General features: G+C 40.3%; 1 protein-coding gene across 2 annotated transcripts; it reads left to right on the forward strand.

Annotated features, from left to right (window-relative positions):
* The first annotated feature begins 703 nt into the window (after positions 1-703).
* Positions 704-24209, forward strand: CTTN (cortactin). 2 transcript variants are annotated; one of them, XM_009583236.1, is made up of 16 exons: positions 704-799; positions 1231-1304; positions 2674-2803; positions 6162-6272; positions 6971-7025; positions 7549-7659; positions 8522-8632; positions 9244-9354; positions 10608-10718; positions 12472-12527; positions 13637-13706; positions 14255-14403; positions 21693-21782; positions 21876-22065; positions 22986-23057; positions 23631-24209. In XM_009583236.1, the coding sequence occupies exons 1-16, from the start codon at positions 704-706 to the stop codon at positions 23765-23767; spliced, it is 1674 nt and encodes a 557-aa protein (XP_009581531.1). In that variant the 3' UTR covers positions 23768-24209. The 2 variants fall into 2 exon arrangements, with proteins under 2 accessions (XP_009581531.1, XP_009581532.1); XM_009583237.1 differs by lacking the exon at positions 10608-10718 and having other exon boundaries at positions 716-799.
* The last annotated feature ends 2160 nt before the right edge of the window (positions 24210-26369 follow it).

Genomic DNA, 26369 nt, shown 5'->3' on the forward strand with positions numbered 1-26369 from the left:
ATGTTTTTTCTAGATGTTATTACTTGCCTTTTTATGGGTTTTGCTTCCTGTTGTCAGTACTCCACCACTCGCCCTCTGTTTCTCCTGAACAAGACACTTCGTGTACGTGTTTCACAAGGGATTATCTGAGAAACGCAGTAACTCCTGTACTCTGCTGTTGCAGGCAGGTGGACTAATGCTTAGACTGCATGCAAATTCTTACAGTTGTTTGGATTTCTTTCATAATGCTGAAACTTATTACACAACAGAGGAAACACGTAGGTTATACTGCCTAATAAACAATATCACATTCATCATTAGTAATGGCTGGGGAAAAAAACAACTATTCCTGTGCCTTAAATATATGCATCAGATAGAGAGTTAGCGACAAGCTTCGGAAGTGGATGTTGTTTTGGAGACCTGTTTGAAGAGAAGTCGTTCAGTGCAGTGAATGAAGAAAAGACGCATATTTATTTGGGCAGGGAAAGACTTCCTTGTTCTCTTTGAAATCATATCGGTGATTGCTCCTAACCTTTTTGGCAGTGCCAACAGGAAAACTAAAAGGGGTTTTCAAGATTGAGAAGTCAGCCTCACTGCAAATATAGCTTCTATTTATGTGGTTAAATAACATACTTCATTGGGAATTTTGGATTGCATCTCTATCAGCTTATACATAATATACAATGAGTTGACATGTAACTGGAGTGTGACAGTGCTTCTTCTGATGGCGTTGCAGATGTGGAAGGCTACTGCAGGCCACACCATTTCTGTCAATCAGGATGATGGAGCTGATGACTGGGAGACGGATCCTGATTTTGTGGTATGGCTTTTGAATTTTATTGACTCAGCAGAAGTGTGTTATGTAACGTGTTAAACAGTAGTTCTTCAGGGAAGGGGCTATGGCTCAGCAAAGTAAACTGATAGGAGCGTGTTCCTCGAAGGAGGGAGAATTAGGGATTTGTGCCTGTGAGTGATTAAGAAAACTGCCTTGTCTTGGCTGGGTTCTACAGGGAAGTCTGTACAGAAGAGATTTGCGTCAAGAAGCAGCAGCTTCTTGGGGCTGAATGTGTGCTCCATGCATTTCATCAGGAGACAAAGCACAGGGCTCACAGCAGAAGAGAAGGTGGTCTTAACTGCTTTTCTAACTCTTCTGATCTTGCTGACGGCTGAAGGCTTTTGTTGTCAACTCTAAAGTGCAATAACTAGTAACGTCGTTGGGTTTTTAACTCTTTTTATGTGTGTCCTTTGCAGAATGATGTGAGTGAGAAAGAACAGCGCTGGGGAGCTAAAACTGTGAAAGGATCCGGCCATCAAGAGCACATCAAGTAAAGCAGCTCTCTTCTAAAATTTATTAATAGTCACAATCCCAGGCGACTTTTAATCAATTCATGTTCTTGGTTACTTGCATCTTCGTAATTAAAACAAGAGTCTCCATAGAAGATTGATTATTTGCCAGATTGCTGGTCTTTCAAATATGTCAGCATGTTCAGATCTGAAATTAAGATCAGAAATATGGTGTAGGGACTCTTAAATCTTTCTTTGTAACTGGAAATGTTATTTTTCCCTGTGTCTGGAAGGTTTCTCTGTTCTCTTTTGGTGCAAGAGCCAATACAGCCAGGGGAGAAGTTTGTGTTGGGTGGTCTGAGCAGCTCCCGTTTGGTACTTTAAGGATACATTTGGTCCCTTAATTCTTGGGCTTTATTTAGAAAACTGCTAACAAACTCATAAAAATTCTGGCAAAGTAACAAATGGTAGAAAAGCAAATGAATGCATCACGGAGGCCTATGTGAGACAGAAATGATCCATCTTCTGAATCTTGTATTTCTTACAAAAACTGTCTAAGACTTAATTTTAAAGCAGTTTTAGGAAATGTGTGATTGTGATGTTCATTTTGGTTTCACTTGTGTATTTCTGGGTCATCAACCCTCGTGGTATAAAGCTAAGAGTAAATGTCATCAGTGTTGCAAACGGAGAGAGACTGAACTATGTGGCTTACTTCAGGGATCAATTTTATTCTGCCCTATTTGGAGTGCAGTGGGGACGCCTACTGGCTGAATTACGCCTGAGGAAGCTTTAAACTCAGGTGGGAAGTGTTTTAAGGTACAGATTACCATCTTGGTTTGTCATTCTTGTATGTAGCCTGCACTACCGCAAGTTCAATTCCTGCATATTGCAAGGGAACACTTGGGGAAGAGGAGGTGCATGTCTCCTTGCGTCCTTATTGTGCATTACAGTTGTGTCCAGAATGCTCAGTTAGAATTAGAGTCCCGTTACCATAGGGACTGTATGATAAGAGATGATCCCTGTTCTGAAAAGTTGCCATCTAAATTAAAAGCATTGGAAAGAACTTAAATTAGGATATGAGAAGAAAATATGTTTCACGCACGTACAAATTTTAGGTAATTGATTATTCAAATAGCAAAATACCCTTCCATGTTAGTCTTAAAGCCAACATTTCCATTTTGGGTTTTTTTTTATTTTTCCAGACAATGTTTTGCAGTGGAATAAATTCTGTTTCTCAGAATATGATGAACTGCTCTGTGCACTGAAAAAATGGAAAGGTCTTGAAAAATACAAGTTGTCCAACTTTTAATTAAGATGATATTTTTATCATCTTCTTATTTTGCATCTTTTTGAGGTTCTCTTCTGAAACTTTCTTAGTAAAACTTGATGCTTAATTATCTGTCTTTAAAGTATTCATCAGCTGAGAGAGAACGTATTCCAAGAACACCAGAACCTCAAAGAGAAGGAGCTTGAAACAGGACCAAAAGCTTCCCATGGCTATGGAGGGAAATTTGGCGTTGAACAAGATCGCATGGATAAAGTAAGTATGAATGCTTCCCTGGGATGATATTACAAGCCACGCCTTGCCTTGCCAGTGGCCAGCACAACTATATATGTGAGTTAAGCTTGTTGAAGGTGCAAAGTTGTTCCAACTTTGCTAGGTTTGGAGACACAGAAGCTCAGATCATGGCATAAGCTATATACAGCGGTGGCTCATTTTGAGGGCAGAAGCGTCACTTACAGTGCTCTAACAAGAACACTTGTAACCACTATTACCCAAATCTGTCAGGCCGTCATGCTCTGTTCCCTAATTAAATCAAGATGCTCCTACAGAAAGAACTGAACTAAAGCACTTGAAGCATCAGGAACAAGTATTTCAGGTGGCAAATTAGGAATCTGTGAATGATGAGGAGAAATTCTGGGATGTGCAGTGGCCCCACATGTTTTTGTTTGATGCTTGCTCTGTCTTTAGAGCGAGTCTGCTTGCTTATGTCCTGGGTGGATTCCCCTGGAGTCAAGATTCAAGTTTCTAAAAGTGTATTTCTAAATTAAGGAAGTAGTTCATGCTTGAATAAATCCAGTATTTTTTTTATTTCAATGCTGTGCTAGCTCTTCTATGCATATAGAGGTTGCCAAAAAATGAAGAAAAGGGTGGGCTGCTGCTTTTAAATTAGAGGGCAGCTCTCTTAAACAGTGGTAAACTGTGAACAGTGACAAGTAATCCAAGTATTTAAAAAAATCATTGTACTTCAGTCAGATGGTAATGTTTTACATAAGGACTTGATGGCTGTTTAAGTTACACTCTATTAACAAAAGTCGTGATAATTCTTAAGGTAATTCCATTAGCCATGTCATAATTAGACAGGCATATCAACTTCTGGCTAGTTTCTTTCATGTACGCTGTTAAAATAAGAGCCAAACTGTTTCCTGAATAAGAATGCTTTTATTTTCTTACCTTATTTACTTTCTGGGTTTCTAGTAATTTGACAGCCTTAATTTTTTTCTGGATTCCCGTATTCCAGAGTAAATTGCTGTATAATTCTCAGTGGATCTTTGAAATAGGCTAACCTAACCTTTGAATCTGGGAAAGGAATTGCTGAGCAGATTCAACCATCAGGCCTGTTCTGCAGCTGCGTAGCTCTCTAGTGTCTGCAGTTTATCCCTCACCTGTGTCCATGGGGAAAAAGAAAGAAACAAAAGCGAGTACTGTTTCCTGTAGGCCAGAATTAATCATCAGCAAAAACGTGATGGTCATGCCCCTCTGAGTGATACTGGTGGCAGGAGACATTCGTACCTTATTTTTTTAATAAACCTTTCTTCTTATAACTATAGTTCTAATCCTAATCATTGGGATCTCTTCTTCACAGGTATCTGTGGCTCTGTGCAGGTGTGCTAGTATTAAGGCTTGACTCACCTGAAGTAAATGAGTGTTACTGCAGTGTTGTCGATGGTACAGGTTTTTGCTGCATTTAGGACAAAACCTTGATGCTCTCTTAAAGTGAAGTTATATTATACTATGTGCCAGATCTCCATAACTGATTTAAAATGTAGCAGAGTATTGTGCTGAGGAATTAGGAGGCAATTTACTCTGAAATACAGATTTCCAAGAAAAATCTTTTTCTAAATCTTTTCTAAAAAGGGGTATGTCGTAATGCTTGGTATTTGATGAAATGCAGAAAGTTCTGGTGCCACATAAAGAAAACAACATGCTTAAACCTTACCTACCTCAGTTAGCATAACAAAAGAGGGATCATGTAAAACCACATAAAACCTAGGATTTTCAGAGCTTCATGTCTTCCATAAATGTAATGGGTAACGGGAAGAAGAAAGGGAGGTGGGAGCCTTTTCTGTCCCATTTAGCAGTTACTGTACTACAGAACACCTGCAAAATGAACAAGAGTATGACTGTTTCAGTCAGGAAAAGAAAGGAGCTTTTATATTGCTTATAAGTTAAGGTGGTGTCCTATTATTGACATCCCTGTTCTGTTGCCCGGCAATTACTTCAGCCATTATGTGCGGTAATGTTTTGCTTTCCTAAGTGCTGGGAATGTTCCCCCTCAGCACTGTGTTTAAAAAAAAAAAAAAAAAAAAAAAGGCAAATACTGTAAAAGCCAAGCTACTTACAGTTTCTAGACACCTTGTGTCCTCAAACTAATTCACCGTGGTCCAGCAGTCTGATACTGGTACAAGATAAGCAGCTTCTTGTTCCTCAGAGGTCGGAGCTTGGGGCAGCTGCTTGGAGGGCGCTCTGCTGCGACTGCCCCGCGCACGGGGACCGGTGCTGGGACCTGCGGTGCTGGGACCTGCGGTGCTGCAGGTGGTGCCGCACGGGGCGGGTGGTGGTGTTGAGTCAGGAGAGGTGCTTGTCACAGGGTGCAGCCTCTCCGTCTGGACACGGTTGTGTGCGGCGGGTTATAGGGTCTTCTCTTTCTGCCTCCGACAGGAATTGCATGCATTTGAGCAACAGACTCAAATGTTAAAGTGGCAAATTGCGAGTTGCACTGGCCAGCGCTCAGTTTTGGCACTCGACAAGAAAAAACCATTTTTTGGCTATGTTATGTAGCAGCCCTCAAGGTGCTAGGCTCTAGCATCGATTCCAGGATCTAGAAGGGTATCCTAGCACTGGCTTAACGTAACACTAGCAAACGCTATCTGGATATACTTTCAGGGGTGTAATTACATATCCTTGTGTCTTACCTGAAGCCAGACACGGTGCGATGTAACTGCGCCACGGCTTGCTGTGTTCAGCTCGAGTTCCAGGGACAGGCTGAAATGGGAGACTGCGGGGCTAGGATGCCTTTAGCATGGAGAGCTCTGTCGTGATGTGGGAGCACTGCTTCATGTTGCGATGCCATTTTGCAAGTGAGGAGAAAGTATAGAGAGAAGATGCCTAATTTTGATTTATGCAGAAGATCAGGGTGCCTCCCTAAAAGAATGTCAATGGAAAACCTAGCTATAGTTGTATTTGGTTGCAATCTAATATCAGCTAAAACAGAACTGTAGCTATGTGCCTAAATACAAGGTTGTGTATTTTATCTGGAACTAATCCTTATTTTAAATTCTGCATGAACACCATCAAGATTCTGTCTGTATCTATCTTGCTTTCATTCCTATGGTTTTGAAGTAAAAATCCAGAGTGTAAAACAGTCTTCATAAAATACAGTCATTGCTGTCAGACTCTTTCTTGGCACTTCCCTTGCCTAGGCTGTATTGGTAGCATGGCAACAGTCTTGTAAAGACTTCTCAAGCGAGTAGCAATTTCCAGGGAAGTTAGTTTCAAGAGGCAGAGCGGCAGTGGTGCATGTTTGTAACGAAGCTTATCCTCAAGTTACTTGGTGCACTGTTTTCTCTTACATACAGAACTGCTGCTTGTTTCTGAACTTTCCAATTTCTTTTAGTCAGCTGTTGGACATGAGTATCAATCCAAGCTTTCTAAGCATTGCTCCCAAGTGGATTCGGTGAAAGGCTTTGGTGGCAAGTTTGGAGTACAAACCGATAGAGTTGACCAGGTAAGCAATTTCGTCTCGTACTGCAGCTACTCAGTGTAGTTGAGTTTATCATTTTGTACGTACAGCTGAAAAATTCCAATACCTTAAAATGCTGGTGTGGTCAGCTCTTCCTGCTGTATTCGAAGTTTAGCAGTAAACTGACTGTTAGGGAGATAAATTTCTGTTTAAAGCAAAACATAAAAAAGCCCTTACAGGAAACTGTGATGAGTTGAAAAGAAAACTGAAAAGAGATGTTAAAGTATGCCTTTTAGCCAGGCTGTGTTCTTTGATGAGGATAAAATCAGCGTGAATGCTACAGAAAGAAGAGGGATTTGGGGATGGTTTGTCCTGTATTGCAACATGAGCTACTGGGCAGGATAATTGGTGTCCCGTTCCAAGACTGTTTAACAACGCCTGCATGGAAATACTGAATTCCTGTTGTACTGAATTGCTGAACCTGGCAAGACTGGAGTATGTTGCTAGTACAATTTGCTTTGGCAAGGGATGACAAAAACCTTTGCCATGAATACATGTACTAAATTATCATGTAAATGAATATGGCCTAAAAGTTAAATAAGTATTTATGCTCCCGATCAAGAAGGTCAGAGCAGCATGGAAAGACACAGGAACTTTCCGTGCTGTTTGTCCACTGAAGTGCACGCAGTTTTTCTACTAATATCTAACTTTTTGTCACACGTCCGTTTTTATTTGTCTTCCAGTCAGCTGTTGGGTTTGAATATCAGGGGAAAACGGAGAAGCATGCCTCCCAAAAAGGTAAAGTGGTGAGGTGGTTGTCTCTGTAGACATGTTTTTTATAAATAGTAGAATAGATCTCTATTCTTTTACTGTTTGTAAAAGACCTTGTTTAGTGAGGCCTCAACCTGATGTTCTCAGTGAATCAAATGTTGAGGGGGTTGGGTGGAAGAGAAAATGAAAAAAGGAATTTCAAAGCAATTTCATGAGCTGATGAGGTTTTAAGACAACGAAATAGCCTGTCATCGTGAGTCTTACTTTTCTTTTAGAAGTGAGGTTCAACGACATTTTAGAAAGATTGGGAGTTGTTCTTTGCTGTATTGCACCCTATTGGAAATAGGGAGTAGATTTAAGAGGAACCATCATAAACTATAGGACTGTTGCCCATCTTATTTTCTGTGTTTAAAATTAAACTTAGTTTTGCATGCTAAAGAGTGATATTTCAGTTCTGAAATACCTTTTTTCCCCCCTCAATTTCTAGGATATGATGTTTCTATTAAAAGCTTCTTAATTTCTTTTTTGTTGTGCTTTACTCTCAATGCAGACTACTCAAGTGGTTTTGGTGGGAAATACGGTGTGCAGGCTGACAGAGTGGACAAGAGTGCAGTGGGGTTTGATTACCAGGGTAAAACTGAGAAACACGAGTCACAGAAGGGTGAGTAGACACACGTGTTGGTGGGTTCATACTCCGATGTAGTAGGCATTCATGATAGGCAGTGTTGTAAAATACTAATTTTTTTACTAATCTGTTGCACTCCTAACCCGCTGAAAGTTAACACTGAATAAAAGTTGTGTTGCTGAAAACTTTGACTTCTGAAAAAGAAACCTAAAACATAGGTTCTAATTGATGATCCAACTGCCGTTACTTTGGAAGCAGGGCACATAGGTTTGTGTGGAGGATTTTTGCAACTTCTTTTGAAAAGCTGTAGATTAAAGTATTGAGACTCTAAGCAGTTTAACCACAACAGAGAGAAGTGTTTCTAAAAGAATCAGCTGTTTGTAGATTAAAACATTTATCAGAGTTAGTAGAGTTTAGAGTTAATATTGTGTTGCTAATCAGGTTGCCAGGCATACTGATCAAAAATCGACCATTTTATTGAAAAATTTTCACATTTTTTCCATCTGTTTTATTGTTTATCTCAAAGAAATGTTTGCACTCTAGAAATGCTAAAGAGAAGAAGGGGGTGTTTGTTCAGAAGCATCCAGGCTGTTGCTGACATGGTTTTTGAAGTTTGCTTTGCTATAAGTGTGTTAAGAATTTTATCAAGGAGTCAAGTAGCAGAATTGCTGATATTGCCCAGCTGTTGAACTACATATGATGCTATTTTATTTTCCATCCTGAGAGAATATGTTCTGAAGAATTCATTACTTCAGTGTCTGGAATCAAGATTAACCGAGGATGTCAGTGCTTCTTTTAATACGTAATGTAATGTTAGCAGGTCTGATTATCACAATTTTTCAAGGTAATATTTTGTTATTGAACACTTACAAACAAAATTCTTCACTCTTATCCCTAGATTATTCCAAGGGCTTTGGTGGTAAATATGGTGTTGACAAGGACAAAGTGGACAAAAGTGCTGTTGGCTTTGAATATCAAGGCAAAACGGAAAAACATGAATCACAGAAAGGTTTTTATTATCTTATTTAAAAATACTAGTTCAAATCAATCAGCTTTTTAAACCTGGGAAAAAATATTTGGTTTGGGATTTTTTTTTTTTTGTGGTAATGTGTGTTTGCCTTTTGTGTCTGCAGATTTTTGTTTCTCTTAAATGAAAAGGAAGGCATTGTACACAGTCCCTGAGTTTCATAATCTGATTTCCAAGGGACCTTATATCCATATGGATGTTATTGAAATAAATGTGTGATTGGACAGATCTCTGGTATTCAGAAGCAATATCAAGTCCTTCATTATTTATGTATCTATGTTGCGCATATATATATGCGTGTGTTATATGGCTTTAGGTGGAAAGTGCATCAGATTCTTCAAATCTCAGAATATTACTGGGTCTGTGTGCTGTAATCTTCACTGGATTTGTGGTGCTTCCTTGCATCGTGATCCTAGAGTTACTGAATGGGTATCCTTCCCCTCTGTTGAGGTAGTGTAGCAGGAGGAAAAAGAATGAAAGATAGTATCATTAATGACAGGGTAGCTTATCCCATAACATGTTATTGGTTTTTTATTAAATACTGTTTACAGTCATAAACTGCAATAATATTTTCTGAAACTTCATGCATACAGATTATGTAAAGGGGTTTGGAGGCAAGTTTGGAGTGCAGACAGACAGACAAGACAAATGTGCACTTGGCTGGGATCACCAGGAGAAAGTGCAGCTGCATGAATCCCAGAAAGGTATATCAGTCCACAATTCTTTGCCAGTCTTTCTGACTTCCCTCATTTTAACTTTTCTCTTCCCTGTGTGAACCCTCTTCCCCCGGTATCATTGGCCACAGCCTTACAGTAGCTGACATGAATCTCCTTTTTCTGTGTTTGAACGGTTGCTGTGTATTGGTTGTACTGGTGTCTGCAAAGCAGGTTTAACACAGCTGATATTGAGTCCCTGAAAGTTCAGACTTAGTGGTAAGTTCTCACTGGAGAAGCTTTATGAGTCTGCAGGTAGCCTGGATTATCTTTTTCCTTTTTCAGTTGAGTTGTACAAATCACAAATTAGCAATTTCTTGGTACTTTCCACAAATAATCTCCCTTTTCTGGTTTCTGTTATGTATACCCCTATTTTCATGTAGGGGAAATCTAATATCTAATGCTGTCCTTTCTCATTGCCTGTGAGGTACCTATTCCTATGAAATACTGGTACCCAGAAGAAAAGCTGCAAAATAACGATTGCTCCCAAGCCCTCTGCCTGTCACCACTCTTAACTTAAAGAAATTAAATTAATTAATTTTTTTTTAAAATTAGAGAAACTAAAAGTGATCCTTAAAATAGTGTTGTATGCTTCAGCAGATTTGTTGTGAGAAGATTACCTGAAGCCCTTTTTTTGCGCCCTCATTTTGTACCATATATTAAAATGGCTGTTCTGAGGCAGCAGTAGGGAATGGTCATAGCTCTTAGCCGAGAGCTTTTTTCCCTCAAGCTGTGCGGCAGAAAAATTCCTTCTTCCTTTAAATAATGCTGTGTAGGAATATGTGAAGGATAGCGTCTGTGGACCCTATCTTAACACCTCTTTAAAAGTCAGATCTGTAGTGTACAAATGTTAACCACGCTGATGAAGGAAGCTCATTTTATTCTCTTGTATCCTTCTGTATGTTGTTTTGTTTTGGTGAATATACTGTGTGTGTGTTTGTGTTCATAATGTTGATCAAATGCAAGTGCATTATGCAGTATGTATGAAAAATGTTGAGAAGTGCTTTTTTCTGTGACTTCAGAATGGTGTTCCTAAGGCTGATAAATCATGTTGACCTCTTCTTAATCTCAAGTGGAAACTTTTTTAATTTACCCTTACAAAAGTGTATTGAGATTTTTTTTTTTTCCCACCATCCAAAATTATTGATAATTGAGAAATACTGCAAAAATTATTTTCAGTGTCTCTGACTAAACTTCTTTATTTTCCTCCCTTCATTTTAATTTATTACATGTGGCTTTTTCAGACTATAAGAGTGGTTTCGGAGGGAAATTTGGTGTACAGACAGAAAGGCAGGACCCATCTGCTGTGGGGTTTGATTACAAGGAGAAACTAGCCAAGCATGAATCTCAACAAGGCACCGTTTTCACTTGTTACTTTCTTAACAGTGCAGCCACTTCTCACACAGTCTTAAATAGTTGTCTGAGTAGATTGATGCTAGTAATGTGCAGACACTTTCTTGCGCTTCTATTCCTACATGATCTAGCAATGTTCTTCCATTTTATTCTTAAAATGTTACAGAAAGCAAGCCTGTATTCAGGAAACAGATATCCAATGTTTAGTTAACAGCTCTACAACATTATGCATTTAGTTAATAGCTATACATACATTTTTATAATAACGACATTAGTATGTCTAGTATTATTAGTATGATGTTAATGACGTCGTGCTTACCAATTTTAGAGTCTAAATGTGAAGTTTTGCCTGGACAAATTGGTGGAAAAATATTCAGATAAGGACCATGCATGTAACCATTAACAAGCAATGGGTTATGGCAAGATCATTTTAAAATGATTGTAGTCTTTAAAACAAGAAGTAGGGAATGTTTGTGGTTCTTGGGTGAGCAAATACTGTTATAATGCTCTCTTTATTCATTGTGAAATAGTTGGGGTACAAACCATGAATTCCTGGTTTTCCGTTATCTTAAAGTGAGAAGTCTGGATCAGGAAAATGTAAGTGTAGTATATTTATTCTGGCTGAAAATACATACAAAGCTGAAGAAAATGAGGTTGTTTATTCTGATAGTCAATATTTTTCTGTGCTACAGTGACACAAATTCAAACTTTTAGAGCGTCAGATGTGCCTTAGCAGAGCCCAAGTACAAACACTTAAAATAGCTGGTTAGGGGACCCAAGTAGTTTTGGGGCTGAGAGGAGGAGGAGTAATTGTAATTGTATTCCAGGGACGTATAGGAAAGCCTGTCCATCTACAGAGTCTAAGGGCACGTTCCTACAGCTCACTGCCACCAGAAAGAGGTGTTTTTCCAGCCACACACTCTTGCTGCTTTTGTTGCACTGGCTCTGGTGCTTGTCAGACATTTCTCTGAGTACAACCCACTAGAAAGAGCAGAAAGCTACTCTTGTTAGGGTTGGTTTGTTGTTTCTTCTTGTTAATGCCACTAGTGAGTTAAACTGATTTTGGAGTATAACAAGTGCCAGAGTCAGCATCAAGTGAGAGTAAGAGTGTGCAGCTCAGGGGTGATATGGAAGAGCATGGCCACCCCATTTCTGGTGGTGAGTAGTTGCAGGCTCGTGCTGTCTTGTGGAATTGCCCCTTTCCATATGTAGAGCAGGAGTTATTACCAATGATTTTAATGTTCATCAGTTGACTATCACAACCAAATCCACTGGAATGAGAAATTTGTTATATTTTCCTGCCATTCATAGAATTTACCAAGTTAAAGAGAAAAAAACACCTCTGTGGTCACCGAAGACTGGATATCGCTCCTTTGAGCAAAGCAAAATGGCTTAGGTTATATGATTACTGCAGAGGGCTAAGAATTGGTGCTGTGAAAGGCTGTGTTACAGAAGTGATGCATTAGAGGGGCTCATCCCTTATTCCCTGCTTGATACCTTATCAGTCCTCAGCTTCATTTTTACTCAAAGAATGCATGTAGCCTACAATCTGTCATCTGCTGGTGTACCTGAAGGCTCTTGCAGTTATGTATCCCTTCTGCATCAAAAACCAAGTTGCATTTTCTTTGGCGGCTGTCACTGTATCTCTGCATGCGGCTGAAATGGCTATTTGCATTTGAAATGGCTATTTGCATTTGGCAGAAAGATGGGAGGGACAAAAAACTCCCTAGTCTAACCTTTTTATCCTGCTTTTAGATTATTCGAAAGGATTTGGTGGGAAGTATGGTGTACAAAAGGATCGGATGGATAAGGTAAGTTGCTTAAAAAAGCCATGACTTAAATAGTCTGTAGGGATACAAAATAGTCTGGTTAGATCTGTAGTGTTCAGCTCTATTTCTGGGTACTTCAGTCTAACAGTAGAGTTCTGTGCTTTTCTAAATCTTTAAAAAGCAAGGTTACACACACACAGCTGATGCCAGTTTATACATACATGTATGTGTGTACATATGTGTAGTATATATATATTTAAGTAGGGAAAACTGAAGCATGGAAATGAAAGAATAGCAAAATTTATACAAAAGAATGAGAAAATCCATTAATTCCACAATTTCAGTCATGTCTTCTAACAACTAGCTAATGCCTTATATCTTGAGGATATCCTTTTAGTGGACTGCTTGAAATAGGTGTCTGATACCTACCAACTTTGCCCACTTTTGATTATCAGGGACCTTCTCTTTAGGAGAATTTGTTTCAGTATTCTGTAACAGTGAAAGATAGGGCAGCTGATACCCCCTTTCTACCTCTCCATTTTTAAATTTAAAAAGCTAGAATACGAAAAAGTCCTCACTGAAATTTATCTACTGAATAAATTTACTCTCAGCTTTACGTAGGACATCTAAAAGTGAGAAACTAGAGGAGTTTGAAAGTCTGTAGGATTTTTTTTTACCTGTGGCTTCAGGACTCGGGACCATTCATTTAAAACAAACCCTCGTATTTTGAATACTGTTCTCAAAATACTCCCTCTGTTTTAACAATACCTGCTTCTTTAATGGAACTGGATGCTTTTACCTTGGTAGAAATCCTGCACAATGTGGATTAGAACAGCAACAGCTACACAGTAAACGTTTAGGGCATTGCCTCATGTTTAGTTCTGATGAGTCATCTGTTCATAAACTACATTTTTTTAATTAATAGGATTTTAGTGTGTTTTAAACCTGTCCCTGAAGATTAATTCTTACGTAGTTTGACTTACAGAAAGGATTATTCCATTTGTCAAGTTTTGATTCTTTCTGATTTTGTTTTGGTGTTCTGAAAAAAGCCATAGGGGCAATATCACAATAAAATATCACAGATTAAAGCTGTCTGAATGTCTTCATGAATTTGTGTATTTTAAATGTACTCTTTCTCTCCTTACTGATAGAATGCCGCAACTTTTGAAGATATTGAGAAACCAGCATCAACCTATCAGAAGACCAAGCCAATAGAAGCTGGTGAGGCATTGGCCCCAAATCCTTTCTTTGGAGGTGATAATGTTCAAAAGCCCAGGATATAATTGTTGATGTAGCAGTGCTGACTAAGAATCATCTAGAGGGAACTGCTCTATTTGCAGGTCTCTAGCAACCTCAGCTGCTCTCTCCCTCCTCCCTTTAGAAGTTGTTTTGGTTTGCTGGTTTTTGTTGGTTTTTTTTTTTCCCTTGAGGGTCATCAGAGTTGAGGAAGGGAGAATAAAAAGCATCAGAGTGGAGAATAGGCTGAGTAGAAGAGCAGAGTGGTGGAGACTACCATGAAGGAGAGGAGGGAGAAGTGTTGCAGAGGTTTTTATGTAAGAGACATTGGTGCACAAGAGGTTTGGACTTGGAAGGGGAGAGGGAGAAGGAGGGATAGAAGGACTTTTCTGAGTGGGCTGTGAGCTCAGAGAGCAGAAAAGCAGAAACGTGCTAAATCCTAGCAGAAATTTGTACCAAAAACTCATTCCAGGCTACATTTATACAGAACCTTAAACAACAACATTTGACTTCAATTTTTTAAAATGTTACAGTTGCTAATAAAACAAGCAGCATCCGAGCTAACTTTGAAAACCTTGCCAAGGAAAAAGAGCAGGAAGACCGAAGGAAGGCAGAAGCTGAGAGAGCACAGAGAATGGCCAGGGAGAAACAAGAACAGGAGGAGGCTCGAAGGAAACTGGAGGTCAGTAAGATTCAAATCCCATTTGAGCAGCGTGTCTAGTCTGTTTCAATGCAATGTTGGGAGAAAATAGAATTTTTTAAGAAAAGATACTTTTCTTCTTTCCAGCTAGGCTTTAAAGCTCCTTGTGTCTTTGCCTGTGTTTGTACCTGTGCTTTGCCTGTTTGCGACTCCAGCCATCTATCAGCATGCGCCATGTGTATATCAGACATCAGATAGGGTGATAGGGTAACACTTAATAGCATGTAGTTTTTTTATTTAGCCTATCCCAAAATATGTATGCTAGTCTTGACCACTAATCTTTGCAGGCTGACCTTTTCCTGCTGTACTTTGGCCTTTTGGTAATACCAGATTCCCTTGGGCACGGAGGAGCTCATAAGGGGATAGACACGTGGTCATATGAATGCTTGTTCAAGAAGTTTAATACCATGGTGACAGTTGGTGATGCTGGTTTTTTGGAATCAGTATTGTGGAAGATGGAGGTGGTATCACCCATTGGTATAGCACATGCCCATGAGATTACGGGAAATAATCTTCCAAATGTTAACTGAATCTTAGTTTGGGAATTAAGAAAATTAGTTTGGCATTGGTTAAAAGCTTTGTGATTTTTGTGTTATTCATAAGCAAAATAATTCCAGGAAATGTTTAGTCAGAAACATCTTATCCGCTTTATAGAATTTGCATATTTTGTGAAACTGCTGCTGAGATGGAAGGACTAGTTCCTTAACAGTAACTTGTCCTTCGTGTCTTGTTCATTTACTTTGTTACACAATGCCTGAGATGCCTTATCATCAGTAATCCTGAGGGCCTGCTCTCTGCAGCTGTGTAACCTTTCGTGCAAGCTGCTGTCGCAGCGTTTGTCCAGAGCCTCCGTGGCCGTTTCCCTTGTGGTCCCATGCTGTTATTCTGATTTCATGGCCTCATACTTGTAAACCCTGATATTATGGCAGGGAGCGGGAAGCAATTTATGCGGGTGTAGGAATAGTCCCTCTTTTCCCCTTCTCCTTCACTTCTTGTTTTACAGGTATTAGTTTATACCAGAGAAGACTAAACATAGGACACAAAAAGATAGTAGTATTTTAAATTCTGAATAAATGCTACTTAGCCACACATGTGCGCTGAGACTTAACAGCCAACCTGTATGCAACACTGATGCTGAAATAGCGTGCTCCAACTAGTGCTAATAGTGTCCCAAGCAGGAATAACCAGCGGGGAGGTTGAACGGGTCCTGATGTATATAGTACTCAAGGAGATGCACAGGAAAAACAGTCATCCTCATCACCTTCATCATTTCCGATTGCTATGCTGAAGAGACCTTCCCAGAGGAGAATGCTTGTCTGGGACCCTCATCACTGCTCATCCTGGCTGGCTATGGGGGAGTTTTCCTACTTCCTTCTTTCTTCTCTCTCTCTCTTTCTCCTCTTTTGTTTTTATTTTCTGCCAAAAGTATCTTTCGTTGTTAGAGCCGATGTATGCCACCAGCTGCAGACCCCACTAATAGATCTTCTTGCATATGAACTTGTGTCAACATCCTCTGTGAGACATCTGGAATCCAGGAAGGACTGTCAGATGGTTTCTCAGATCTGTTCGGTCCTTTGCCTAACAACAAATGGGGCAGACCCAATGACTGGTTTCTCAGATGTGGTAGATACTTCCCCTTAGCGGGATGCTGCTACAGGATGTCAGGGTGCGGTGTTCATCCCATTCCATCAGTATGGTCTAGTTCGTCACAAATTTAGACTTGCTGTAAATAATTTGTTTTACAAGTATGAAAAACTAAATACATGGTAGGCTTATGGTAACCTAGCTCCGATCTTCCTAAACTAAGAAAAATACACTGCAGTGAAACTGCACATTACTTCACATTAACTAAGCTAGCCTAAACCAGCATGGCTGTTAACGGCAGCACTCTTGAGCCACCTTATTCCTTATGTCAGCAAAGCATCTGTATAGTCACACAAAAGTGGAAAATTAACCCTAACAAATAAAACATCTAGTTAACCCAAATCAGTTCCCCTGCCGGGTTCATTGGTTGGCTTCTCAACTCTGCTGTTCACAGGTGTGCAGGCCAGCACTGCTTCTGAAATAGCTCTGTAGTTTTGCTGAAACTGCATGGCTCATGTATCTTGTGTATAGTTTGATTTTTGAAAACAGCTAACTTCCTTTTGAGTTCTGTTTGAAATTTGGAAAATTCTGGCTTTGTAGGATAACTCAAGTCTCCCCATCTAAAGTGATTGCTGCTTTTTTTTTTTTCCTTTTTTCTTTTAGCTTATCACCTCTTTTGCCTTATGGCTTCAAGATGTACAGTGTGAGCATACGTTCACTGCATTCATGTATCGCAAGATGAACGGGAGTTCATCTTTTTGTATCAGTGATTTCTTCTAATGCTGCCTTTCATCCCTGTATACTTTGTGGACTTTTAACACCTTCCCCCAACCACTATTTGGGTTTCTTTACTGTCCTGGAGAAAAACATGTTACACCTTTAACACAGCATCTGCCACTCTCTTAAAGCTGGGAGAGGAAGAGATAAAGAGCTGAAGCTGAGAACTCAATTTTGGTATTTGATAAGGTTAGCAAGCCTGCTCCAGGGTGCCACTCTGTGTGCCACTCTGTTAGTCAACTTGGACTGCTCTGTGTCATTCTCAGTATTGGTACCACCCTCCATCACTGAGCCACACAGAGAAAAGTTGAAAATTTGCCTTGAGGAGAGTCATTTGGTTCCCCTCTCCTCAGAGCGGTAAAGCTGAAATGCATCCAGTCCGTAGAGTTGCTCTGGGAGCTCTTCAGATGAGAAAAGTTGAATTACTCAGCATGTGCTCACTCAGAGCCACAGCAAAATGCTATCAGCATGTGTCACCACCTTCTTCTGGTGTAGCTGTTCAGCTGGTAGCCCCATAGCTCCTCTAGCTATTGCCAGGCTGTCCTCTGCTCCTGAACTACCCTCCACTGTTCCCAGCATGTTTCAGTGTATTTAAGCTTACGCATTGCCAGTATCTAGGTCTAGCACCTGGTTGTTTCCCTAACAAAGTGATTTTTCGCTCCTCATCCTCCTCTGTCCTTGTCCTTGCCACCAACACTGCAATTCTAGTCAAAAAGCTGTAGTCCCTCAGCTCTGGGGTTTATTCCATGGCGTGACGAAGAATGGGAATGAATACTCTTTTGGGACACAACCCGGGGACAACCTTGAGGTGTACATTGCTCTTCAAGTGCAGCTTCACTCCTCCTTCAAGAGATTTCCCTTTTCTTGGCACTTGTTTTCCTCTGTCAGCGCATTGGTTCTGGATCGAGTTAGGACTTGTGACTTACAGCAAGCAGCATTGTTATCTTTGCAGGATTTAATTTAGTAGATACTTTTACAGTTCTCCAAATAAGGAAGAACCATGATATAGGTTGATGGGCATCACAAGTGTTGCATTGTTACTAAGGCCATTCTGCACTCATGAGATCACTTTGGACAGCCCTTGCTTCCAGTTACTGCTGAGAATTACTAAGAAGTATCAGTCCCAAATGAAAATGGACTTTCTCAGCATTCATCCTGCTCTTTCATTTTTTTTCTCCGAGGTGCATATTTTCACCTGGCTGTAACTCCATTCCATCATCACTACTTCTGCTTTGTTCTTCACACAAGTTGTCTGGTGGCGTTAGGACTTCTCAGTTAGCCTGTCTGAAGCTTCTTAGGTTATCCTCAGGATGCTGATAGTACTTGCTAGGCAACACTCCTCAACTGAGGACTGTTACTTCCTTACTTTGATTTGGTTGTTTCTAGGGGATTCTACAAAAGACCAGTCCCTGTAAACAGTGCAGTCCATCTTTGAATGCCTGGGTCTTAAAGTGAATGTTCTGGCGTAAAAAACTTGACTCATTATCACAGAGCAATTACCAACTCTCAGATGGTAGGAGTTCTCTTGTTGCAGGATCTCAGGATACTTTATCCTTAACTCGGTGCTTCACCTCCTGGGCAACTACCTCATGAAAGTGTCTCTCTCCTAGGGCATGTGGCAACTCCGATACCTCATACTGATCTTTTCTGTACTTTATGTATGTTTTTTGCTCTGCACCTTTCCTACAAGCAGGTTGACATTCCTCAAGATGCAAGGAGGTACTTCATGTGGTGGCAGCCGTGTCTCCAGGGGCATGCCTTTTATGTTGCCTCTGTTGACAAGTAGGGATATCAGTATGTTCTAAAATACTGTGTGATTTCATTGCACCACAGTTGCTTTTTCACAAGGAGCAGCGGCTATGTGCCAGTGCTCTGGAGATCTGGTCCATTTGGAGGATAGAGCTTTCCTGCTTTGCCTATGAGTGATGACAGTATAATATGGTTTAGGAGAGATCCTCTGTTCCCTCGAGGCAGCAGTCACCCTAAGCGATAGGTGTGGGGAGAATAAGACTCTCTGAAGTTCACACATGTCAGTCCTTCAGCTCTGACAGATGAGCTGTCTTGCAGTTCTCGGCGAGAAGTGGGAAATCTGCTCTGGTGGCCGTGTAAATTTTTTGAAAGGCTGCACAGCTGACACAGAAAGTACTGATGCTTCTTTTTCAGAGTAGGTTTGTGTCCAGGCTTGGTCTTGGGTACAACCCTGAGATTGGCCAAGTAGAATGGTGCATGCATTCTCTCTGCTGCCAAGCGCTGTGGTTAGGGTAAGGCAGGACATAATCCTGTTGGCTTTCATTGTCCCAGTGTGGCCTGTGCATGTTGGTACTGGGCCTTCTTTGCCTTTCAGTGACTTCTTCAGTTTTCTCAGTCTGCCCTGTATAACAGGTTGTCTGTCTCGCTCACTTCAATCCTCAAACAATCCACTTTATGCTACAGATGCTGAATGGCTCTCCATTAGACTATTCCTATTCCAACGCAGTTGGAGACGTTTTTTTTGACCCGTGAGGAGGAGATAACTGATCACATGTATCTTGCCAAAGTAGTCAGGCTTTCTGCTTTGTGTGCCCTTCTGTTGCATGGGTTTGTAGTCTGGGCTGAGTCGGGGAGGAAGTTCAGCTTCTCCATTAGCTCTCTTGCCATTCATTTTGGGTGATCATATGCTCATAATTAAGATCTGTGCATGGAGGCTGGTGAATTTAGGCTTTTTTTACCCATTTCAGCTTTTCATTGAGGTTTCCTCCAGCTGAGGAAAGAGTTCTCCAGGAGAGTTTAAATGTAGTAACACAGGTTCTCATGAGTCATTGAACTGTTACGTCTTCCCCCCTCACCCCTTTCTATCTCAAAAATGACTTACTTTCTTTACTGTTATTTTTGTGTAAGTGTGGGTTAAATTCAAGCCGTTATGCTTGATTTTCCTTGTGTTTCATCAAAGATTCTGTTGCCTGGACACATTTGAAGTTGTTTTCCAGACCTGGTATTTAAATTTCACCGTAACCAAATGATTAATGTTCTTCCAGACTGAACATCTCCATGGTTAATTGTGTGATTCTGCAGCCACTGAGGGAGGGAGGACGAGGCTAAGGGGAAACTGAAATGGCACTGGCTGCACTGCCCCTCGCTCACAAGCTGAGCGTGAAAAGGGGAGGGATGTAAGCACACCATCACTGCAAAGGATGGTTACGGACTTTGACTTAAGTGAACTTTATTTCTTTAAGTGAACTTCCTTGCACAGACAGAAAGTTCTCTCACTTTATGAAAGTACGTGGGCGTATGTACTCCCACAATGGGAATGTACATATGGACTGCATTCCTTCAAGAACCCTGTTTACTGGTAATCCTTCTTCTGTTTTGCTTTTCACATATGTCACATAGTCAAATGGTGTTCAGGGAACTCTTGTTTAACTGGTGGTTTGAATCCACGGGTGCCTCATGATTTAGCTAGCCTCTGCTACCTTAGAGAACAAGGCAGGATGCTCTTTCACATGGAGCGTTTCAGTGTGGAAGAAACCCAGCCAGAGCAGGGACCATGCAATTTAAATGTTTTACAGCAATTATGCTGTGGCTATCCTAAACTGTAGTCTGGATTGCAGAGACGCATTTCCTAGGACAAATTATTCAAACTGTTGCCGTGTTTGACATTGTTGATGGATTCATATAACTTAATTTGTCCCCAGACTTAGATTTGACTTCTAATAAACACTTTGCTGGTGCTTTTTTATCTGTAGCACAGGAGTTAAAAGTGGGGGAGGACTGTTTGCATCAGGACAGATTTTTTCCAGAAAGCACAGCACTAAGCTTTGAATTGTCTTCAAAGGTGGCTCTGTTCTCAAGACACGCTTCGCTTTCTTTGTTAGATATACTTTTTCTGAGCTGTGAGGAACAAAGGAAAGGAAGAATTTCTTTATAACAGAGTCCTATCACTTCATCTCTGGACTACAGTTTCTCCTGAGGATCCTTTGGGGAATTGCTGCTTGATGGACCTAAACAACTGGAGTGCACAGTTTCCCATAACATGTATTCTCTCTTCTTTTTTACAATAAAGAAGAAAGTTTGGCCCTAGATCCACAGCTTTCTTTTTCCCTATGGTAAAGAGAGGCAAAATGAAATAGCTAGCTTACAGTCTTTTTTTTTTTTTTAAGTCGTGCAAGCAATGTAGCATTTCTTGCGCTACCGTATCCTGGCTTCCTAATGAATGGCTTTCTAATGATGATTGTGGATTTGCCCTGTGATTCACAGGTGGGATGGCACAGCGTGAAGTGCTTGAGTCCAGAACACTTGATTCACATCCACGTTCTTTGTGTCACAGAATAAAATAGCAATACTGCTTTTATTTCTACCACATATAACTCTTCTGAACGTTTGAATCCCTCACTGTCAGTATATAGGACTTAATTTTGTCCGAGCTATTCAGTCTTTTGCCTTGGTGGGTGTTTTGCAGACCTGCAAGAGCTTGCAGGATCATTTCTCATCAAAGATAATATATCAGTTGTATAATTAGAACATGCAGGCTTCAGGTTCTCTAAACTTAGGCTAAAATGGGACATGAGGCCCAGCCAGCTAATGAACAGAATGTATATATTGAACACAGAAACCCTGCAGCTCCTATGGAAATGTGCCAAAGAACATTGGGTACTCTGTTTTTAAACACATGTATGCATACATACTGTGCGGTTTTTGTTTCTTCACTTTTTTCCCTTCTGCCTTGCTGTATTTCCGAGGCTTTACTGTACAGCCAGTCTAAACCTTCAGGCAGGTCTAACGATCCAGCCAGTCCAGTCCTCTTCTGCTCCCTGCTTGCATCAGTTTATTTCAGAATATGCTGTCTATCTTTCTTATTGGAGGGTTGTTTCTTGTTCAGTGTCATAACATCAGTAATTAAACTGCACTGACGTTTTTCTTTCTCTTCAATTAAGGAACAAGCTAAAGCCAAAAAACAAACTCCACCACCATCTCCTACCACGCAGCCAACTGAGCAGAAGGCACCCTCAAGCCCAGTCTACGAGGTTTGTTAGAGTCACTTCCAGTACCTAGTTTTTGATCCTAAGCATAGGAACCTTTTTACAAAACCCTCACGAACCTCACCCATATTTCTGCAGGATGCAGTTTCCTATGAAGCACAGTCTGCCTACAAGAATTCCAGCGCAACATATTCAGCTGCGCGCGAGCCAGAGTCCGGCTACAAAGCTGCAGAGTCAGACTACCAAGAAGCAGTGAGTCAGCGAGAGGCAGAATATGAACCAGAGACTGTCTATGAAGTGGCAGGGGCAGGAGACCATTACCAAGCAGGTAGAGTGTTTGTTTCTGATATGAAAACCTTTAAGATAAAGATTATTTCCTTGGGCAACGACTTAATGAATAGTTGTGCTGGTAGCACACTGTCCTAGTTTCCTAAAGTCTTAGTCTGATGAGACTTTTTAGATTCTCCACCAACAAACTTTAATTAGGAAATTAAGATACGGCTAGAGCAAGGTTGAGATTACTTAACTTTTGTGAGATGATGTTGGAATAATTACAGTGCTCTCTAGAGTGTCAGTTCAAAAAGAAATGTAGGGGTAATCATTTTGACCCTGTGTAATGCAGCTCAACTTGAAAAGAAAGCACAGATACGCAGATTAAATGTGTGTTGAGCCAGTGCTAGCCTACCAAGCAAAAAATTCTGTCAATAGTTCTTGGACTTCGAAATTGATGTGATGTGTTCTGTGCTTGTGAGGGTGTGGAGTAAGGATGTCTGAAACCAGAATCCCATTTGAATTCCCATTTTTCTCATCTCTTCTGGTTACTAACTGAGGGGTGAAGAATGAACCTGCTTGCTCCTGGTACAAAAGCCTGGAAATTTTAAACAGGCCCCTTCCTCCCTCCCAACATGCACCCTTAACAAGGTATTAAATAGTCTCTTACACACTGATCTTGGGCTTGGTTCTTCTGTCACATTTTACAAGTGTTATAAGGCTGATCGGTTTTATTTTATACTGTATTAAATGCTTACTTGTGAAAGCTTCTTTTCGGGCTTTAATTGTGTGTGATTTAGGGGAAAAAATCAATTTCAGAAGGTACATCAGCACTGCAAAAAACTTGCATAGTTTGTTCCCTGGTTCCCATGTGGGTTAGCAGTAGAATTAAAGGAGGAGCACCACAGAAAAGAACTCAGGGTGATAGGTGGTGTGCTTCATGCTTTTAATTTGTTTCCTCTCTCTCTCTCTCTTTAGAAGAAAATGCTTATGACGAATATGAAAATGAACTTGGAATTACAGCCATAGCCCTTTATGATTATCAAGCTGGTAAGCAAAGCTCTTGTTTTTAACCGTCTTTGAAAAGTCTGTTCTCCACAGATAAGTCTGGATTTTTCCTTTGCCTTTCATCTTGTAGTCCCTTGTAGTAATATATGAAATAAAGATATGAAGAATTAGGAATTTAGTGATTTAGCAATAGCATTGAGACACTTTTGAAAACCACTAGCCACTGTTTCTGGAAATGGTGGGAGTTTTCAAAATCCTTTTTAACCAAGTGTTAACACTCTTGTCAAACACTTGGCATACGTAGCTGTTTAAAATCTCGACTGGTTAATTCTGAGGAGAGATCAAGAAAGTAAAGTGGTTCTCAGTGTGTTCGGTAGCAATTGTTGCTCTAAGTTAGAAATGGATGCAAAATGCAGTAGGTAAGAACGGACTACCTCATCACTCCAGAGTGATCTTTACAGATTGTCATTGCCCGGTGCCCTGTTTCAAACGCCCTGATGGGATAGAGGAGGGTGATGGGTGCCTGTGTTATTTTTAGCGATGGTGGTTGAGAGGTGAGATTGTAGTTTGGACTGCTCCTGTGCAAATACTGAGCCTCTTCAACTCTCTCTCCAGCGGGTGATGACGAGATTTCCTTTGACCCAGATGACATCATCACAAACATAGAAATGATTGATGACGGCTGGTGGAGGGGTGTCTGCAAAGGACGATACGGGTTGTTCCCCGCGAATTATGTGGAGCTGAGACAATAAAGACTATTGTCTACTGGTTATGCCTTAATTCCCCAGTCAATAAATCTGACTTAATACACTACAAATCATGATGCTTTTCTGAGGATGGAGGGGTATATACATATTGCTTTTATATTTAATACTTTGCTGATGCTTTTTAAAATGTTTATGCCACAGAAATAGCTAATATATTGTAATTACTATGTTCTTCACTAAGGCTCTTAAAATTATTTTCATGCATTTGGAAACATTTCTTCTCTGCCAAATTAGCAATTGTCATAAAAAGCCTTTTCGAGGACAATTAGCTGTCTGTCGTAATATTGCATGTTTTACTCATAAGTGAGCAGATTTACTTAGTGTTTAAGTCTAGTTAGTCTTCCACTAAATGTTTTCAGCTAAGAAAGTCATGGCTATGCAGGTTATTTGCATTTCCACTAAGCGGGAAGGGGGAGGATTGGGGAGGTGCATAATTCTTTCTTTTCTTTTCCAGTTAGTGCGTGAAAAAGCAAAGAGAATGCTTGAAAGTTGCAGCTAATGGCAGTTAATGAAATACTGTCCAATATTTATGGAATATTAATGTTATGAAGGAAACAGTCTGGTTACTTTTTCCTTCTCTTTTAAAGTGAAGTTCCTTGGCTTTTGCATTGATTTTTTTTTTCTTTTTTTTTTTTCTCCCCCTGATCCTGCTCCTCCTGTCTATGTTATCCCAGAGGAGGGCTGCAAATACTCTAGCACTGATTGTCCCGAATTTCTTTGCTTTTTGTTTCTGTTTCACCCTCCTCTTTCCCAGGAAATCTGGAAAAAGTTACTACACAAGTGTTGAGTCACTCAGCGAGATTCCTGCTTGTTCAAAGAGAAAGTGGCATCCAAATCTGTGTGGCTACCTGCAGGAATAGTCTCATTGCTTTAAACAGGAGAAAAAAAGGCAGGATGGAATTGCAGTTGTGTTCTGTGTGCAATACATCCTTTGCTCATACAAGGAATGGCCTGCTGTGCAGTAATGACATTTTATGTAACCATATTTGAGTCAAGGAATGTTAATATAAGTAATTAGATTTAAAACCCATATAAATTATCTCCGTTTTTAAACCATACAAGAGACAGCTGTACTTTTTGTATGTTCAACAGAAACTGCCAGTAACATTCTACTAAACAACAAAGTTAAACCTGTTCTTTGCCAAAACTAAACCTGAAATTCTTGTTCCAGAAAGCTGACTTCACTGCAGATTTAGGATCCCTACCAAAGATAGCAAGTTGCATCTAATAGTGCACATGTTCAATGTATGTACTGTCTCTTTCCGCCTTCTGATCAAAATGGGAATGGCAGAACTGGTGTAGTAGCTAAGAAAGAATGCAAAGAATTTTTATAAACTGTAAATTTGGACCAATGAAATAGAGAAGACCTGTATAAAATGGTAAAATGTACAATGTATCTATGAAGAAGGCATCGTGTTGAACCAATTCTTGGATGGTTGGGACAATCCTTAATGAATGTCATATGTGTGTCATGATTTTTTTTTTTTTTCCTTTCCATGGTCTCATTTCTGTGTTGTATTTGCATTACTAGGGTTGGGTTTTATATGCAGTTTATTTTATCCAATTTTGCATAGAACACCTCATAGGGATATGATTTTTGTAAATTAAATATTCAATAAACTTTTTGAACCATTTGCTTGGAATATTTTTGTATTTTTAAATTGCTTTGTCAGTCTGTTACGGATAGTTCAGCTTGTCTCAAGCATATCTGGGACCAGCTTGCGTACAACAAATCATACTTCCTACGGAGAGCTGCTACACGAGGCTTGGTGCTGTCGTGAAGGGCACCTACGTTTTTCTAGGTTGCTGCTGCCTTCCACGTCCTTCCCTTCCTCAGAAACCCACTTGCTTTGTCTTTTACTCCTACTCCCATGTGGAAATATTTAGATCAAAAATTAGACTTTGGTGAACTTAAAGGAGAAATGCTTTTTAAATTTATTTTAAACATCTTAGCATCAGGATCTTTTTTTGTCTTTTGTTTTATGTACCTATTATTTCTGCTAAAAATACCTGTGAGCTGTGGTTCTGGGGAGAAGAGCTGCTCCTGGCTTTTGGGAATACTGATGGCTGCAGGTCACTGAGTGCTTTTGGAAGCACGGCCCTCAGTTATGGTGAAATAAACTTTTACATCGCTTTAAAGCTGTTCTGCTCCTGTTCATGACAGGGATCCTCAGGTCAGGTGCTTCCCGAAGCTTTGCTCCTGTAAGCCTCGGCTGCAGAAAGGCGTCCTGCCGTGCTGTCTAGGCCAGCCCATATTTCACAGTTTCTAATCCTGAACTTTTCTGAGAATCTGATACTTGACAATGCACTGCTGGAAATGCCAAGAAAGAAAATCCTAACACCCTTTTTCTAATTATTCTTTAATGCTACTGTATTAACAGGAAATCCAAAGCTTCAGAGCTCGCTGCCGCGAGTCCTAAAATACAGTGAGCGAGAGCCATTGCTTTGGCAGATAAAAACACACGAGAAGAAAACAGGCACGTACAGGTAAGCTTTCTGCACAGGAGGGGGTGGAGGGTGGGACGATTAAAGCTGTACGCCGCTAAAGGCGGATTTGAGGGGGCCGGTGTGGGCGACGAGCCCCTCG

This window comes from Fulmarus glacialis, unplaced genomic scaffold, assembly GCF_000690835.1.
Source record: "Fulmarus glacialis isolate BGI_N327 unplaced genomic scaffold, ASM69083v1 scaffold14238, whole genome shotgun sequence".
Classification (NCBI taxonomy): domain Eukaryota; kingdom Metazoa; phylum Chordata; class Aves; order Procellariiformes; family Procellariidae; genus Fulmarus; species Fulmarus glacialis.